The sequence below is a fragment of the Corapipo altera genome, unplaced genomic scaffold (genome assembly GCF_003945725.1).
Source record: "Corapipo altera isolate COAL_440 unplaced genomic scaffold, ASM394572v1 113, whole genome shotgun sequence".
Classification (NCBI taxonomy): domain Eukaryota; kingdom Metazoa; phylum Chordata; class Aves; order Passeriformes; family Pipridae; genus Corapipo; species Corapipo altera.
This window is the reverse complement of record NW_020884895.1, coordinates 12,197,063-12,213,661: the sequence shown is the minus strand read 5'-3', so window position 1 is coordinate 12,213,661 and position 16,599 is coordinate 12,197,063. Positions and strand designations below refer to the sequence as shown.

Below are 16,599 nucleotides of genomic sequence, written 5' to 3'. Positions count from 1 at the left end.
AAGGGGGAAGGGAAAGGGAACAAAACCAAAATAAAAAATATATATATCCTGATTAGTAGCCCAATATCTAGTAACTAAAGAGTTAGCAAAGAAATATCCCACCACTCTCCTTGGGACAACCGAGAGTCGCTCCGGGACGATCGCCGGCAACCTCCGCCTCCCAAGGTCGACAAGGCCTCACCAGGCCTCGCTCCCCAACACGGCAGACTCAACAGCAGGGAACCTGCACCTCCAAGCCGCCAGAAGGAAAGAGAGCGAAGGCCTCTCCTCCTTTCTTCTTATAGCCTGGCTTATGAAAAAATCGTAGGGAATACTGGGTAAATCTGGACCCTTCCTTGCTTACAAACTGGTCACCAAGGAAGGCCTAGACCAAACTACCACAATCACGAGGGAAAAAACCAGACAGGGCAATAGATGTTCCAATTCTAACACATAAGGGACCCACACAAACACAGTTCTACTAATTTCTGTGCTCCAGCCCTTGTCACTCCCTCCCTGGCAGTCAGGTCATGACTGCAGCATTTAAAAGCCCTTCTGCCCATCAATCCCATCTCTGTGCACAGTTTGATGAGTCACAAAAGTTCTCCTGTGTATCAGAAGGGGTAAAACCAGGTATATCTTTCTGTGATTGCTGGTCCTCAACTGTCCACTGTGAAGAGAGGCGAAGGGGATGATGGTGGCCAGGCACCAGGGAGTGTCAGGGACATCCCACCTGGCTGGTGGCTCAAGTCAGACCAAACACCCCTCTTAACCACGGTTTCTAGTTGGATAAATTGAAAGCCCCTGTCCACACCCTAACAAACTCAGAGGCATTTCACAAAGTGGCAGAGTGCCCAAAACTCTCAAACCACCAAACTCTGGGCACTGCTTAGCACACATCTCAATCCCTCACATGGGCAGAGTAACTGTGCCTCCCAGCCTGCAGCTGCTGTTTGCTCCGAGGCCCAAATCCCACCTCCGACTGTGTCTGACTGGGGTGGGCCACTTCACCCACAAGTTACTCTGAGGTTTTTTGCAGATAGTCTTTTCTTTTAGTATGAGCTTTTTAAGGAACTCACATATAAATTCAGGCTAACTTCTACAGAAAACATAAATGCCATTAGAGAGGTTTATTATTTTAGGTCAAAGTAAGTTGCAAACTATTAAATTGGAAAACATTTAAATGAAGACCAGATTGTGCTCACCCACTGGATGAAAAGTAGGATCACGAAAGAAATCTCTTTAAAACAGTTTGAAGGAAGAAAGATGAAAATAACAATGGATTTGAGTGTTGCATAATGTAGAATAGAGAAAGACTACAAAACAAGCAGCATTTAATTAAAAAATGTTGCAAAAGAAACTTCTGTAAGATCTTATTTTCCCCCTAAATTTTGTTACACATAGCTCAAAATCATTCCTCACAATCTTCTTACACCAGGGAGTGCCATGAAGGCAGAACAGCATCTGTAGCTGAGACTCGGGCACTCCCACAGGAGCCTTTAATCAGGGAGCCTTAGCTCGCTGCACTGCAACTGCTCTCTCCTTCCTCCTGGGCACAGGGAATCCCTGGGAATTTGTCTTCCTATTCAGGGACCTAGACCTGATGCCTAAAATAAGGGTGTACAGTAACCCCTCCTTCCACATATGGCCCTTGTGTGATGGGTGAAAATTGACTGGTAATAGATAGTTAATATCTTATCAATCAGCTGAAAAAGACTCTGTTTTAGAATGGGCAGAAAATTAAGACCTGTGCAGATTCAGCATCACAGTCAATGTGATTTCTGAAGTCCTTATGAAGACACAAGAAATACAGTGTTTCTGCTGGTTCTCAGTCAAAGGTTGATTGTTTCCCCTATCATTGCCAACAACAAAACCTACAGTTAAAAGATTCCTATTAATGTTGTATTTTGCTTAGTATATACATCTACAAACCGTCTTAGAAGAATAACAATGGTAAAATGTTAAGAAAAAGCAGACTGAACAAGCCTGAATATATGGTAACCCGCAAGAATATGCTTTCCATCTCTTTGACAAATTTCCCTTTTCATTCATGAAACTGCACTGAATTTAGTGGTGGTGAGTAAATAAGCACAGAAACTTGCTGAGCAAGCTGCATCAAAGGAAGAGATCGCTTCTGATGCCTTTGTTCTATAACATTTAAAAGGCAGTGCTTTAAATGTTAGTATGAAAACTAACACTGATGAAGTGTGTAGCTTCATGTATAGCTCATGAATATACAACATAAAACCACAGTAAGAAAAAAGGTAGAAAAATACAGCAGTTTTTTAAGATATGACTACTAACTTCAATCAACTTTCACCATGTGCTTTTGTATGCCTCCAGCACAGGCTTACTATGATTTGGTATCACTAAGTCACACTCTGTACTTTGATAAAATGTTTGTGCCTTTGTACAATACCCAGCAAATATTGCTGAAGGCAGTTTATAAACCGAAGCAATAAGCTGTACAGAACAGACCATATCCTCCTCCTCTTCATAAGAAATAAAGCAAGGAAAACACATGTGTTAGTAATTGGAAGTGCAGACCAGTATGCAGACCTGAAATACTTAGATCCTTTTTTTTTAAGTGGCACATCTTCAAAAGAAAAACTTCTTTTAATTCCTACAGTACAAAAAAAAATGCTAAGGCGAAAGACAGGTGCAGAGACTTCATTTGCTAAAAAGTCACAAAATGAGGGACGGAAGAGTGGCTGCGCTGGGTATCCAGTTCCCCTTCTCCTCTGATGTCTGTGGGATGTTGGCACATTGACTTCTGGCTCAGGGGTCTGACTGCCAGGCCAGCACTGCTCCCTGCAGCCCAGAGTAGACCCAGGAAGGCAGGTTTAGCAGTAACATTGCTGGCACCACAGAGCAGCAGAAGGGCCCTTCCTTTTGGCTACGGCAAATTAAAAATAGACACATTCTACTTTAGTGCTGGAAACTGCAGTCACATGTATTTTAAACTGCCACATGAAGTATTCAGAGGTTGCTGTGTTCTGTTCAGATTACTGCAATCTTTCTGTGTCATTTCTGTGTGTATATATATGCATATACACACACACTTTCTAGATTAAAACTTTTAAGATATATTTTTCATAAAACAGTGTCACAGTGTGTTCAAACAGGTGGACTGGAAAATCAGGGACCGTGATGCTGAAATAATATGATGCTGGAAGTGCTACTCAGCTGTGCAAACAGATTTGCTTGCTCCCAAAGCATCACAGCATGCCTTTGAAAGCCACCGGAATGAGAAAAAGTTCACCAAGACATATTGACAAAATGTTTTCTTGATTAAACAAATATGGAGACTGTGTAAATTTCTACATACTATTTCTAATGGAAATTCAATGACAGATCTGAACCACTATGCCAAGGACTCCATAAATACCTACCAAAAAGTGGAACTTCATCATATATGTATGTGAAGGATGCTGAACGAAATAGAGTCTGCATTTGATGTGACAGATTTTGAACTCTGTGGAAATGCCCTTTTTGGGCACCTGAAGTCCCTTCAAGAATAGACTCTTCATTAGGTGTACATTTTTATTTCTAACTCTTTGTATCTCAAGAAAGACCTTCCTCTAAAATTCAGTATACATGTGTTTCATACAGGATTTGGCTTTGATTCACTTCCACTAAGCAACTGAGGGGAAAAGCATGCTGTACACTGTCCTGATTTAGGGTACCTCCTTTGTTTTTTACCTAGGGACAATGTAACAGATGTCAACATAAGCAGAGGAGTTGGTGTGAACAAAAAGCCCACTGTCCTATTCTTACCTCTTGGCCACTCCAGCACTGCTATAAACAGAGTGACCCACACACAGCTGGTTGGAAGCCACAGCAGAGCAATTGTTTCACCGTGTGCTCTGACACTCTGCAGACACCCTAACCTGTCAGATTTTACACAGGTTTCTTCTGCAGATATCCACCCTCACTTTATGATTTGCTACTGCCCGCTAACTCACAGAACATAACCAACACTCTTACTGCATAAATTCCAGCAGGGCAGTTGTTGAGAGAAAGGCAGAAGAAAGAACTGAAGTTAATTACCTCAGAAGTCAGCCAAGGTGTTTCTTATAAATGTAAGACAAAAGTAAATATGTATATTGCACTACTCCTATTGGTGACCATTAGCAGACAAACGTTCACCATTTTCCTGGCATGTGAAGAGACACGCCCTGATTAACCACACTGCAAGTGAATAATCAAAAAATCATAAAATTAACCAGAACAAGAATCTGCTGTGTTTTTAAGACTACCTATTTGACATAGTTTTGTGATCTTGAGCCTGCAAGCTCATCCATCTGTTCTCATTTTCTTGAGCAGTACAAAAGTTAAAGCTACAGAAGTTAAATATTAGGGAGTATTGGTTTTTTCCACTTCTAGACTTTCTTTAAAATTTTCAGGTTTAATGGCCTTATTTTCACTAAGGTTCACATCTGGCAATGGCAGACTAATGTAAGTTGATTAAATTTACACTTTAAGTGCTAAACAGGAATATCAAGGGAATCAGACCACTTATAAAAAGTTTGTAGGTAATTCATACTGAAAAACAGACTTTTTAGTATTTTGCAAGTTGCTTCCAGTGCAGAACCTCATTATGCAAAAAACCCCACAACCATCAAAAAACTACCAAGCAAACCATCTACATCCTCTGACCTGAAAAAACACAGAACCAGCTGTGAACAGGTCATCCAACAGCCTGGACATGATACAGGGCTTGTGAGGGCTCTATACCACCTCAGAATGGAAAAGCACAGAAAGAGCTTATTTTTTTAGGTTTTCTATGTTTAATACTATATCAAAAATTTGTCACAGAGGCTCTAAACTAAAATGTATGAGATTTAGAACTTCACCTCAAACAGTACAAATTCACTTGCTGCCAACTTTATAGAGGGAGAATTAAGTAAATGAAGGGGAAAACATACTGTCAGGTCTGACAGCAAAATCAGAGCTACCTTCTTGAACCAAAAATTACTTTGATAAGCAAATCAGGAGAAGGTGTCTCTCCTATCTCTTTTGTGTTTTCAGAGAGATGTCATCCAGTACTCACTGAGATTTGGCTGAGACATTGCCATGGGCCTCTGTGGCACCCGTGTGGCCGTGGCTGCAGGATGATGGCTAACGTGATTCAGCGGCTGGTTCAGAGGCTTTCGAGGATCTTGCCATGTTGTAATTTTTTCTATGTGACTGAGAAAGAAAAAACACAAGCTTAACAAAATATACTCAATATATTATATACAAAGTTAGGCATAATGTCATTTTTTTTTGCTTTTCTTATCCCACATCTGTCTGCCTTTCTCATCTCACTCTAACCCACTTGAAATTATCTATTATCTGGTCATTTATTTTTTGCTTCTGATCTTCTGCGCCTGCTGTTTTAACTCCTTTTGCCCTACTGTTCAATAATTACTTTTCCTTGAACAACTGGTGAATTCTATCGTGATACTGAAAATCTGTAATACACTCATCTTCCAGATTATTCAATTGTCCAAAAGTTTTTTACTCTTGTCCTACCAGTCTTCTTCTACATACTCAATATCTGGCCATTCCTCACTCAGCAATACATAGTTGTCTTGCTCTGAGTTTTGTAAAGGCAAGTGTTTGTCTTGCCAAATCCAACTGCTTTGTTCCTTCCTACACCATGAAAACTAGTCTGTCTGTCTGTCTCCAAGAATACCAGAATATGTTCCCACTATCAAACCTGGCAGATGACAGCCACCTGACTCATGTGTAATCACCAATTTCTCTATAAAGGCACTAACGGATTTTATTGCAATGTAGTCAGCAATGTACCTGTCCCTCCAGTAAGCAGACCCTCATGTATGTGTATTCCCCTGAAAACAATGGAGCTGTGCATAAATCCACATAGATTTTACAGGAAGATGACTATAACAATGATCACTGCAAAATATTTTTGGCCACAGAATTTAGTGGGGAAGGAAAACTGTGGTTTTGTTGCAACTGAAAGTTAACACTGAAATGCATTTGTTTTGAAAGAAACTTATCAGGACAAGGATTTTAAGGATCAGTGTGTAATTCCACTTGAAACAAGAAAAGGAACTGTGTTAAAGAAATCAATAGTCTGGTATCTATCAAGGGACTGCCTGGCTCCAAGCCCAACCAACTAACCAGGCCATGGGTTACTGTCTGTACTTGGATGGGTTCTCCTCTGTTAGTTTTTTGTTAAGAGTTTTGAAGAAGAACATGTGAAGAAGAATAAAAATTTAAATATTCTGTGTCTGGAAAATCATTTCAATCCAACTTTCATGAAAGCAGAGCGTAACATCATCTTTACTGTGCTCAGTCTTGAACTCGTAATTGCTTTTGCTGACACTGGTGGCATGGCTACCACTGCTGTCACCACTTCACACCCAGCTGATAACCAGAACTATTTCACAAGCAAGTTTCTATGTATATTGTAATGAACATCTCAGGTATTACCAAAAATAATGTGAATTACAAGCAGAGAAAAAAAAGAACGTAAATAGAAAAAAGTGCCACTGTCTTTATTTAGTCTGTAGTCATTTTCTTTTTCTAATATTTTACATTTAATATACATTTCCCAAACCCTAACTGAAGATCCCACTTTCAAGTCAATGCTTCTAAGTTTCTAAGCTGCTGAGTCACTTCCTTTCTTCACAGCTTCTAAAGTATTTGTTATCATTCACAATGAAACCACTCATTGTTGCTTCTCCCTAGCATTAAAACACTTTATTCTCCCCTCATTGTAAACCTTTATTATATTCTAGCTTTTCTTCTTTTTACTTACATTTCAAGTATAAGAATTCTTGTATATTGTGTATGAAGCCAAAGAGCCCCGAACTTTAATGATATCTTACCTCATCTATAATATTTAAACAGAAAGAATTATGTAAATATGCAAGGAACTTTTATTACTTGTTTTTATAAGATTCTTTTTGAGGCATATTCAAACATACGAAAAAGCAGCCCCAAAATCCATATTCAAATTCTCACTTTCAAGTTTTTTATGAGCAATTTTTGCACTTCTTATTATTATATATCCTAGTGTCAGAGTAGGCCATTTCTCAACAAAGTCTTCATTCATAAATAAGTCGTAAATAAGCAGGACAGGAAAGCAGAGTTAATCTTAGCTTCTATTTCTGCATCACAGATGAGGCTGATGGGGGTCTCCATAGGCAAAAAAGAAGTTTCCGTGTTCTCACTGAAATCTGGGAAAGTTAAATATTTACAACCCAAAGGAGATACACAAGAATCTGTCAACTGTGATGCAGAACGTGCTATCATAACCACAGCCCCAACTGCCCAAATCACAGCATTCCCACACATAATCTGCGATGCTCCAGTGGCAAATTGCATCCCAATGGTGGTCCCTCATCAGAGAAAAGTTAAAGCAAAGCTCGGATCTAAACAGCTGAGTATTTTACTAGGACTTTGTGATTCTGTTCCATCTGTTGTACCTTAGGCTTTTGTTAAATGCCTCCTGTTTGGGTGTCTGCCTCCTGCTTTGAAGTGCCAATGTTCTCCAGAATTTGTGCTGCTGCCATGTCCTGCATTTTTTAACTGTGAGGCTCTAATCCCCCACTTCCACTGCAGCTGTGCCAAGACAGCTCAGTGAGTTTAAATTAGAAAGCAGTAGCATGAAGGACACCAAATGTATTTCAGTGGGTTCTATTTTCAGACTGGTTTTTTCCTAGTATTAGGAAATTCAGAGCTACTCATCTAAAAACGGTTTAAGGGGAAATGAGAAGAACGAACAGATTATTCCGTAAGTGCACTCTCACTTGAAATAACACAAATGAAGAGTCTGTCTAACACAGTTGAGCTTCTTGGGGTCCTTTATTAGGGCTTGGACACAGGGACTGAGTGTGGATTTTGGGACTGAGCCACATCACAGTGAAGCTGCTGCTGCTGAGTGGGAACTGGTGACTGAGCAGCACCCAGAGCCCTCACGCTCTGACTCAGGAGCTGCTCCAAGGGGACCATGACTCCCACTGCCCTGGAGCAGCTCCAGCCGCCTACTTCCAGCTACCCTGACATTGCCAAACATTGGGAAATCTGTTTAGCGCTCCTGGAACAGAGCCAAAACATTGCCCAACCTTCTCTCTGTCCCTCTGCTCCCCGTAAACAAAAACAGGACAAAAAGGAAGTGTATCTGAAGTCAGAGCCCAGTCACAGTGTTCTGACACTGTCATGTGGCAGATAGGCCTTTATACAGATGGCAAGTATTTTAAATTCAAGAAAATTACCTCGGGGCCAAAACATCCCAGTCTATTGTCTGAGCTTGTTCGTGGTACTGCAGTGAAATTTCTGGTAAAACGACAGCCAGAGCCAAGCCCCACACTATTCCAGTAACCACCACTGTGCAGGATCCAGCAGCAAAAGGAAACTGTATAAGCTCACAGAATCTTGGGCACCTGTAAAAGTCTGGTATCATCTACTTCCTAAAAACCTTGGTTCTATTATTCTTTTTTAAGTGACCTTTATGTCTTGCAGTCATAGGCGAGCAAAACTTAATATATGAATAGAAATGATTTTTAGTTTTAGAAACAATTACCCTATGTCCACGTGTCCACTTCTCACAGAAATTAATGGAATATGTGTGTATATATGACAATGCACTATCAAACTGGCCTAAAAAAGAAAATCCAGGAAAGGGCTGTCAAGGTCCTTCACTATCCGGGATCTTTGACATCGCAGAAATGAATAAACTCAAAAGGAAAGACCACAGAACAAATATTCTTTGTCAGTAAAAAGGGAATTCAAAAACCATTACTAGAATTTAAAGAAATCTACTTAGTACAGTCTTATTTTTAAAAACTAGTAAGTCACAAGATTTCAGTTCACCTAAGGAAAAAAATCTCATGAAGTGGCTTACAGAAGCATGATTTTACCCCTTTAAGGTAAATGGGAGAAAAAAAGTGTGCAAGTACTTAGTTCTGTGTAACAAGTAGGATGAAAAAAATTACTGTGCATATAAAAATAACCTTTTTCTCTTAAGAAAACCTTTGATCTTACTTCCTTCACACACTTCAAAATTATTTCCAGGCCTAGTGTCTGCTCCTAGGAAACTTCAGGAGTAGAAAGATGACACCCACTGTGTTTAGAAAAATAAAAATACTGTTTTGGGAAAAAAAAATAACTCACAAATTAGTATTTTTAAATGCTTACCAAAAGTAGTTACATTTATTGGTGCGTTTAGAGACCTCCAGACCCACTACTCACTACAGAAACACCACCAGCTCCCCAGGGATGGCAGCAGCAGTGGTGCCACTCTTATGCCTCCGTGAGTGCCTTGCCTTAAGTGGTGAGTTTGGCCAAGGGTGGGACCAGGAATCTCTGAAGGAGATTAAGAGAAACAAGGAAATTCTATAATTAGGTGGTACTTCACAGCAGCTTCTGGCAGCTGTTGGAACTGGTGGGAGGTCTGGCTGGGGGCACCACAACGCGTAGCAAAATTCTTCCTCGCCAGGCAGTGCCCAGCCTGTCACCCTCAGCACTGCCCCTGCCCCTGTCCCACCAGGGTCAGCTTGTACCAGCACCTGCTGGCTCTGCAGACCTGGGGATGCACGTCAGTCACTGTCATCCTTCTAATCCTAAATGGAGAAGGAACTTACTGTTCACTAAAAACAGTAGGTGAGAAACATTTTAGATTGCCTCCAATAAAAAAACCTGTACATATGCTATGTTCAATAACCCTTGGATATGGAAAAGGAATCTGTGAATGCTTCTTTTTAAGAATCCTTCATTAAGCACTCTTCTTAATTATTAGCAAAATATTTCTTTGTGGATATTCTGTCTTCTCCATGGCTCTTATATGCACAAAAGAAGGGCAGGACATGGTTCAACAACTGCCTGAGAACACACTGTTCTGTCTGTAGCATGTAGTTGGATCTCTTGCTTTGCCATGCTGCTTCTCCCCTTCTCTCACCATGGACTGGAAAATTTCAAGAGCCAAGTTCTGCTCTCATCACAGCATAAAAAGACTTTACAGAAAATACAGCACTACGTCTTAACATCATGCACTCACCTGCGCATTTGATAACTGTAACTCAGTAAAGTAGACTGCGACAGTTCTCATGATGTGAGAGCTTCCTTCAAACACATAAGGGACAGTCACTTCTCCTACAAGTGTAAAGCTTGAAAATCATGCAATGATTTCACTAGGGCAGCCCAATTTTTATGGCTTGTCACTTGTTTACAGCACTGTTAAATGCAAATTTAAGTGGAAATGGGACTGCGTTAAATCATGATCTGAATCACATCCTGTTAAAGACAATGAGCTTCACTCTGGCGTGAGCCCACACAGAACATGTTTGGAGAAAACCCTTGATTGGCACTGACAGTTTACATGCCAGACTGCGCAGACAAAGCATCAATGTCATTAGGCTGGCAGTTGTCTCAGTCTTTTCTTTCAGTTTATGTTTACACTACACACAAAAAAAAGGAATGTGAAAAGTTTAATACAATGAACACAGCTAACTCAGTGCTAGCCTCCCCTGGTCCTCTCGTGGTTGTGCATTGTGATACCACCGTTAATTATCTAATTACACACTTTTTCCAGAGTGTGCCTGCTTTACTCACTAAATGCATTACACTATTCAAAGGCTCCATTTCTGAGGTGCCGTGAATTATTTTCTTTAACTAACACACAGCTTCATCCTGTACCTACTGCAAAATTTTGAAACTCTATTCTAGTGACAGGTGTAATAATCTTTAAAAGATAATGAGTAAATCATCACACTGCAACTTCAGAGATCTCCATTTGATTTTGTAAGGCTGTCTCCATTCTACAAATCAGAGGTACAACACATTTAGCAGTGTCCAGTGTTTTCAGGGAGCACTTTGAAACATCTAGGCCCTGACCCTACAAAATAGGTATCGCTTTTGTGCTCAAAACACAGCTTACAGTGACTTCAGCCACCACTATGAGTGCCTGGCATATCATAAATCACAGGAAGGCATTGGGGGGTTAGTTTAGACTGGGGGGGCTCTTACTTTTAAACACATACACCCTTTCATGCAGTTAAATAGAGATAAAAAGTCTTTTTCTTTCAGTGAGCACTAAAACAGATCAACAGAAGATGAAGGACTAGAGCCTTTCTTTAGGCTATTTTGTGAAGATACAATAATTCAAAAACCTATTTTTAGCAAATAATGGGTAAAAATAGCATACCCAAGAGACAACATTCACCACATCCTACTTCATTCCCTTGTAGCTTTATCACCTGTAACAACTACATTAAAAATTATTACTATCTGCAAAACACGTATTTCTCCATTAGCCTGACACTTTCCAACATCATATAAAGAAAAGCTGATAGGTCTAGTTCTCTTCCAGGTATGCAGAGAAGACTGCTATTACCTTCTTTCTCATACACACAAGTGGAATGTACATTTATTTTTAGAAGGGTCCTATCTCCTCTAAAAAGACATATGAGAAATTATGAATTCTTCTAAAGAAAACCCGGTGATGGTGTTACACAAGAACCAGACAGGATAATTTAGAGTACTAGTGTCCATCTAGTTAGCTCAGGACAGACACAGAGTGTCTGGCACCGGCCTGTGCCCAGGGCCATGCTGTGGGAATATGGTACAGAACATGGGTCAACTTGGCAAATGGGCAAGATGCTCCTTCCGCGGGACAACACTGTGAGGTGGGAAAATCAGACAGATACAGTATATTTCCTGCTATTTTGCACAGGTGCCTTGACATATTGAAGCTTCTTGATGTTTCCAAATGTCCGAGGCAGACCATGGGACACTTGGGCTGTTGGAAATAAAATTTGGTTTTAAGTCTGTTCTATTTTTCTGTGGTTCTAAATCACAAATGATTCATGAGGCAGTTTCAGGTCCCAACTGAATCTTGGTGGATTATATTAGAGCCCAAAGCAGGCAGCCTACACAGGGCTCCCTCGGCCTGAGGGCACAGCTGCTCCTCCAGGGCCTGCAGTCCCACAGTGACCTGGATGAACACCTTGGTTAAAGTGTTGAACCTGCAGAAACAAACCCGGCTGACTGTTTCAGCTACACTAACAGATTGATCTGCCTGACCCTGCAGCCCCATGTGAGTCAAAACAAATCGGAGAAAAATATTTGGAAAGAGAAGGACAGGGCCAGGCCACTGCTCTCAGCATGCCCTGCAGCCAGGACAAGTCAACTGTGAGACATCTGGGATGGTGTCAGCCTATTCCACAGTCTGCCCTGTCTTGTGATTTCTGACGGAGGAGTGAAGAATGGGAGAGATTAACAAAAATCTACAGCGGTATTTTTTACACCAAAATCAGACATCAACAGACAAATGCTTTATTGAGGTTTCAGTATGAAAAACTTCCCTCTCTGAAAAGGAAGAATTTTGCCCATACTTTGGGCACTTCCAAAACACTCACTGGCACTTTGGAGCGACCTGGTGGAGCCAATCCGTGTCCACAGCTGTTGCAAAAGCACTCAGGGTGCTCATCCCACTCCCCCGCCCCGACACCTCGAAACAACTGGTGGCACAGCCACAACAGCTGTTCAGCATTATTTCCCAGCCTCAGCAATTTAATTATATGCTGACATTACTCACTGCTAATCAGGAAGGCAAAAAATTTTGCCCTATTCAAAGCCATAATGTTAATAATATTTTGCAAAAATCATGCACAAAGTATATACACGTGAAAGGAAAATACCGATTAGGTAGAAGAGCTTAAAGCTGCATGCTACTGATTCCGTTTTTGCTATTCAACAGTTGGAAAGAATAAGAACTTATCATTCCTGACATCACTAAAAACACACAAACATAAAATCCAGTATCTCTCAATCACTTCTCCTTTAGAGTGCGGAAATTAAAAACATTTAACAGTTCAACCACTCATTGCTGTGGGAGCTCAAGTGAAGCTCTGCAATACACTGACCTGAAGGTTTAGCTACTCAAATTCATGGCACTTGCTTTTTCAGACACCAATAATGTTTCATGAAAATTTCATGAAGCTTTAACAAGGAGCCATAATGTAATTATTAAACTGACTGAACCATGGACTTTGTTCTCTAATGCATGTTCATCATCATCTTCAAGTTGGAACATTACATCTGTATTTGCATATTTATTATCCTATGCTAAGTAACTTCTTCAGTGAAAAGAGTTGCTCTTTCCCTGAATTAGTTTCAGCATAATTTGCTGCTGAGAAGAGAACTTTGGGAATGTCCTGCTAGCTCCCCTGTAACTGACTGATTCCATTGTTAGTGTACACAGAGGCCTTAAAACACATTAAACTAGTTACACAAATTAAAACAAAACACCCTTTGAATTCTATTGAGAACTTAACCTTTAGAATTTGGATGAAATCCCAAATCTTGAGAGACAGAAAAAAAGGTACTGAATGAAGTTATTATATAGAACATTCTTAAGGGATTTTTTAATGTATACACTATATAATGACAATAATGCATTTGTTTACTTGATGAGTGCCTGTAGCACTCATATTTAAAGAGACAGATTAATGATTCTATAAAAACCATGTTTATTTTATTTTGGGGGAAATGTAATACCCCGAAGACAAAGTATTCCTTTGTGAGAGATACATGACATTTTCAGATTCGTGGAGTTTCTGAAATTGTTAAATAGGTTACAGAATGAAACAAAATTAACTGTCCTCTACTTGAGCTAGAAGGCTATCATCAGGTTTTGTTGTGAATGCCTCTGTTTACCAATATAAAAGCCAAGTCAAAAGGGACCATATTTATGAATAGTCAGGGTTTACATACATAAAATATAAAATGCTGCTGTCTTGTAACAAGAACGGGAGAAGTGGCCCAACCTGAAAAATACTCTTTGACAATCATGATGGCATTTCTAGACAACCTGTTATTACTTTAATACATTCTGCATTCCAGTAAAAATTAACAAATAAGCAAACAAGAACCCCCCTTCAACTACACAGAATCCCCTTAGAGGGACACAATGAAAATCTTCCCCAGGTAAGAGTGGATGGTAGGACAGAAAAACAACTAGATGAAAACAGGACACAAAACCCCTATGAAGTTATAGGAAAATTATCTTATAAAGTTGTATTCTACTGCATGGTCTGGAGGCAGAGAAATGTATGACTCTGCAGAATTTGGTTCCACAATTCTCCTCTTTAGTCTAGATTTTTATGTCATGCTTTGCTTTCTAACTCTGTCAGAGAATCACCATTAATGTTTCCAGGACAGTGTGCATTTTGCATGTGCATTAACAAAAAAAAATAAAAAAATTCTAGCACTGGTGTCCTTTTGAGCAGAGAATTAATAGGGTTGGAGTAATTATCATAATACCAACAAAACTTTTTATGTGCTATTTAACTAACAATTACACACTGTTTTCTCTTTGTAATTCGAAGAATAACTTGTCAAGAGCTTCAGTTCCTTGTAATATATTCAAGTACATTTTTGTAAAAGGTTTTTGTTGCAGAAATAAATAATTTTCTATTCCCTTGGTAGGCACATCTGCAATCCTGCCTCCCTTCTGGTTTTGAAATCATACAGGGACCAGCATTTCTTCAAAAGACAACAAAATGGTGTCACCACAGTCTCTAGAATTTCTTTCCACAAATGCACAGCAGTTGTTCTAACTTTTTCCTATGACAAGCTCTCTTTTTCCAGTTCTGCTTGGTCAGGGTTTCCAAACAGTAACACCGACTGGCTTTTCCCAAACAGACAATTCTCCTTCACTGGAAACTGAGCACTCTGGCTCAAAATACACACATTTTTGCAAAGCAGTTCCTGGTACTGCAGCTCTCAGTCTGAGATCATTCTCACAACCTCAGCTTTCAGGTCAGTACATTTATTAAGCTCCAAAAAGGTCAGAATAACTTCTGCCCTCTGAACTTCGCAGGCAGCAATCTTTGCATTTTAATAGGAATGCCAATGGCTACAGTACAACAGACATGCAGAGCCAAACTAGATACTAAAACATATTTTTGGGGTTGTTTTTGCTCCAAGCCCCAAATCTCAAAGTCTTCAGACCAAGATCTATATCATGTCAATAAGACTTTAGCTTGCCAACGAGCAAATGCAAAAGGATTTTCTTCTATGATGTAGTTACAATATAAGCAACTGAAAATAATGTTTAGGCAACATATTTCATTCAATATATCAAAAGCATAACTATTTAGATTGATAAAATTAGTTTGAATCTACATTTTTCTACCATAATAGTGGCTACGAGGTAGCTAGAATTATTTCAAATATCAAGCCACTCAAACCTCTCAGTATTTTATAAAATAATTTTTTTGTTATTGAAAAACTGTCAGGAACAACTTTGTGACTGATACCTGTAAATGCTGAAGTTTTATTCACTTCCCCGTGCTTCAATGCATCCCACTTTTATTTTTATCTAACCACAAATTCTGGTTTTTGGTCTCTGCTCTCCTTTCAGTGTTATATGATGTAGAATAATCACAGAATCATAAGACCCACTGTTTCAAAACCTATGTGTCTAAAGTTAAATAAACACTATAAATCCCTTTTATCACGTGTGTTATGTGCATAAGGACATGGCCATGTGGTTACTTGATGGAGTTGTACTGCCCAAGCACTTCTGCAAGGTCTGAGAACTCTCCCAGACAGGGTCTGCACTGACCCACCTGTGAGCCAGTGGCAACTACAACAGGTGATGTTCTTGCAGACAGTCACACCAGAGTGGGGGAGAATCCATACCTATTTAAAAAACAGTCAGTCAAGCAGCTTGTTGTTCCCCTCCCAATCCTGCAACCCCAAAACTTTTAGATCTCATTCACACAGCAGCAAAAAGACTCCAGACACCATGGGCAGAGAAAGCGGCTATTGGGATGCCTTTGACATTTCCTGTGTAAAATGAATTCTATGGGAGAAAATCTGTTTCATTTAAATGAATACTGAGACAACCATGACCTGGAATGCATCAGGACTTATCTTACTTCCTCCATTCGGAACACTTTATCACTACTGAGAATACAGTAGGGACAAAAAACAATTCAGGAGAAACATATTTTTTAACAGACAGAAGGTAAAACAGAATCTTGCCCTCTTCTGAACTACTCATAAGGCGAGGAAAAGAAAAGCAATCAACCAAACTCAACTGCTGGAGCTAAGGGAAGTGGAGCATGGCTCCTTCCTCTTCCCTGTAAGATTAAGAAATCTATAAGAACTTCAGATATTCAAACACCCTCACTTTCAGGACCTGAAGAAATGTCTGATGGATTCTATGCAAATAATGCCAAAACCCTGTCTTTCATCAACATCAGCATCTTCTCTCGTATTCCCTACTACCCATTTAGGGGGTTCCCTCATGACACATAAAAATTTCCAAGGGTTCAATCTCTTACATGGCACATGGACATGAGAAAAATCCCATCACTTCTTCCAGTGAATTGACTCACAGGAAACAAATTGAAATTGGTCAAATTTCTAATAGCATCTGTTTTGAGTTTACCTGTTTTTATTACCCCCTTACTTTTAATTTTGAAGGTCAGCTTAGAATATTAAAAAAAAGGTCTAATAAAGAAATGGTTCTTTTCACAGTCGGCACTGGTTATCCAGTGCCCTCTGCTCACACAGCTTCAGCTCATGGGTTATGTGCTGTGAGGGCCTCAGTACCTCACTCTACTAGACAAAAACAGGAGCAGGTTATAAATAACC

General features: G+C 39.8%; 1 protein-coding gene across 1 annotated transcript in view; it reads right to left on the bottom strand.

Moving 5' to 3' along the window:
* WWTR1 (WW domain containing transcription regulator 1) overlaps window positions 1–16,599 on the bottom strand; it is a 47,272-nt gene that overhangs the window by 15,707 nt on the left and 14,966 nt on the right. Inside the window, exon 2 of the mRNA XM_027647595.1 lies at window positions 5,033–5,169. Within this exon, the coding sequence (XP_027503396.1) occupies window positions 5,033–5,169 (137 nt within the window). The remainder of the gene's footprint in view (window positions 1–5,032; window positions 5,170–16,599) is intronic.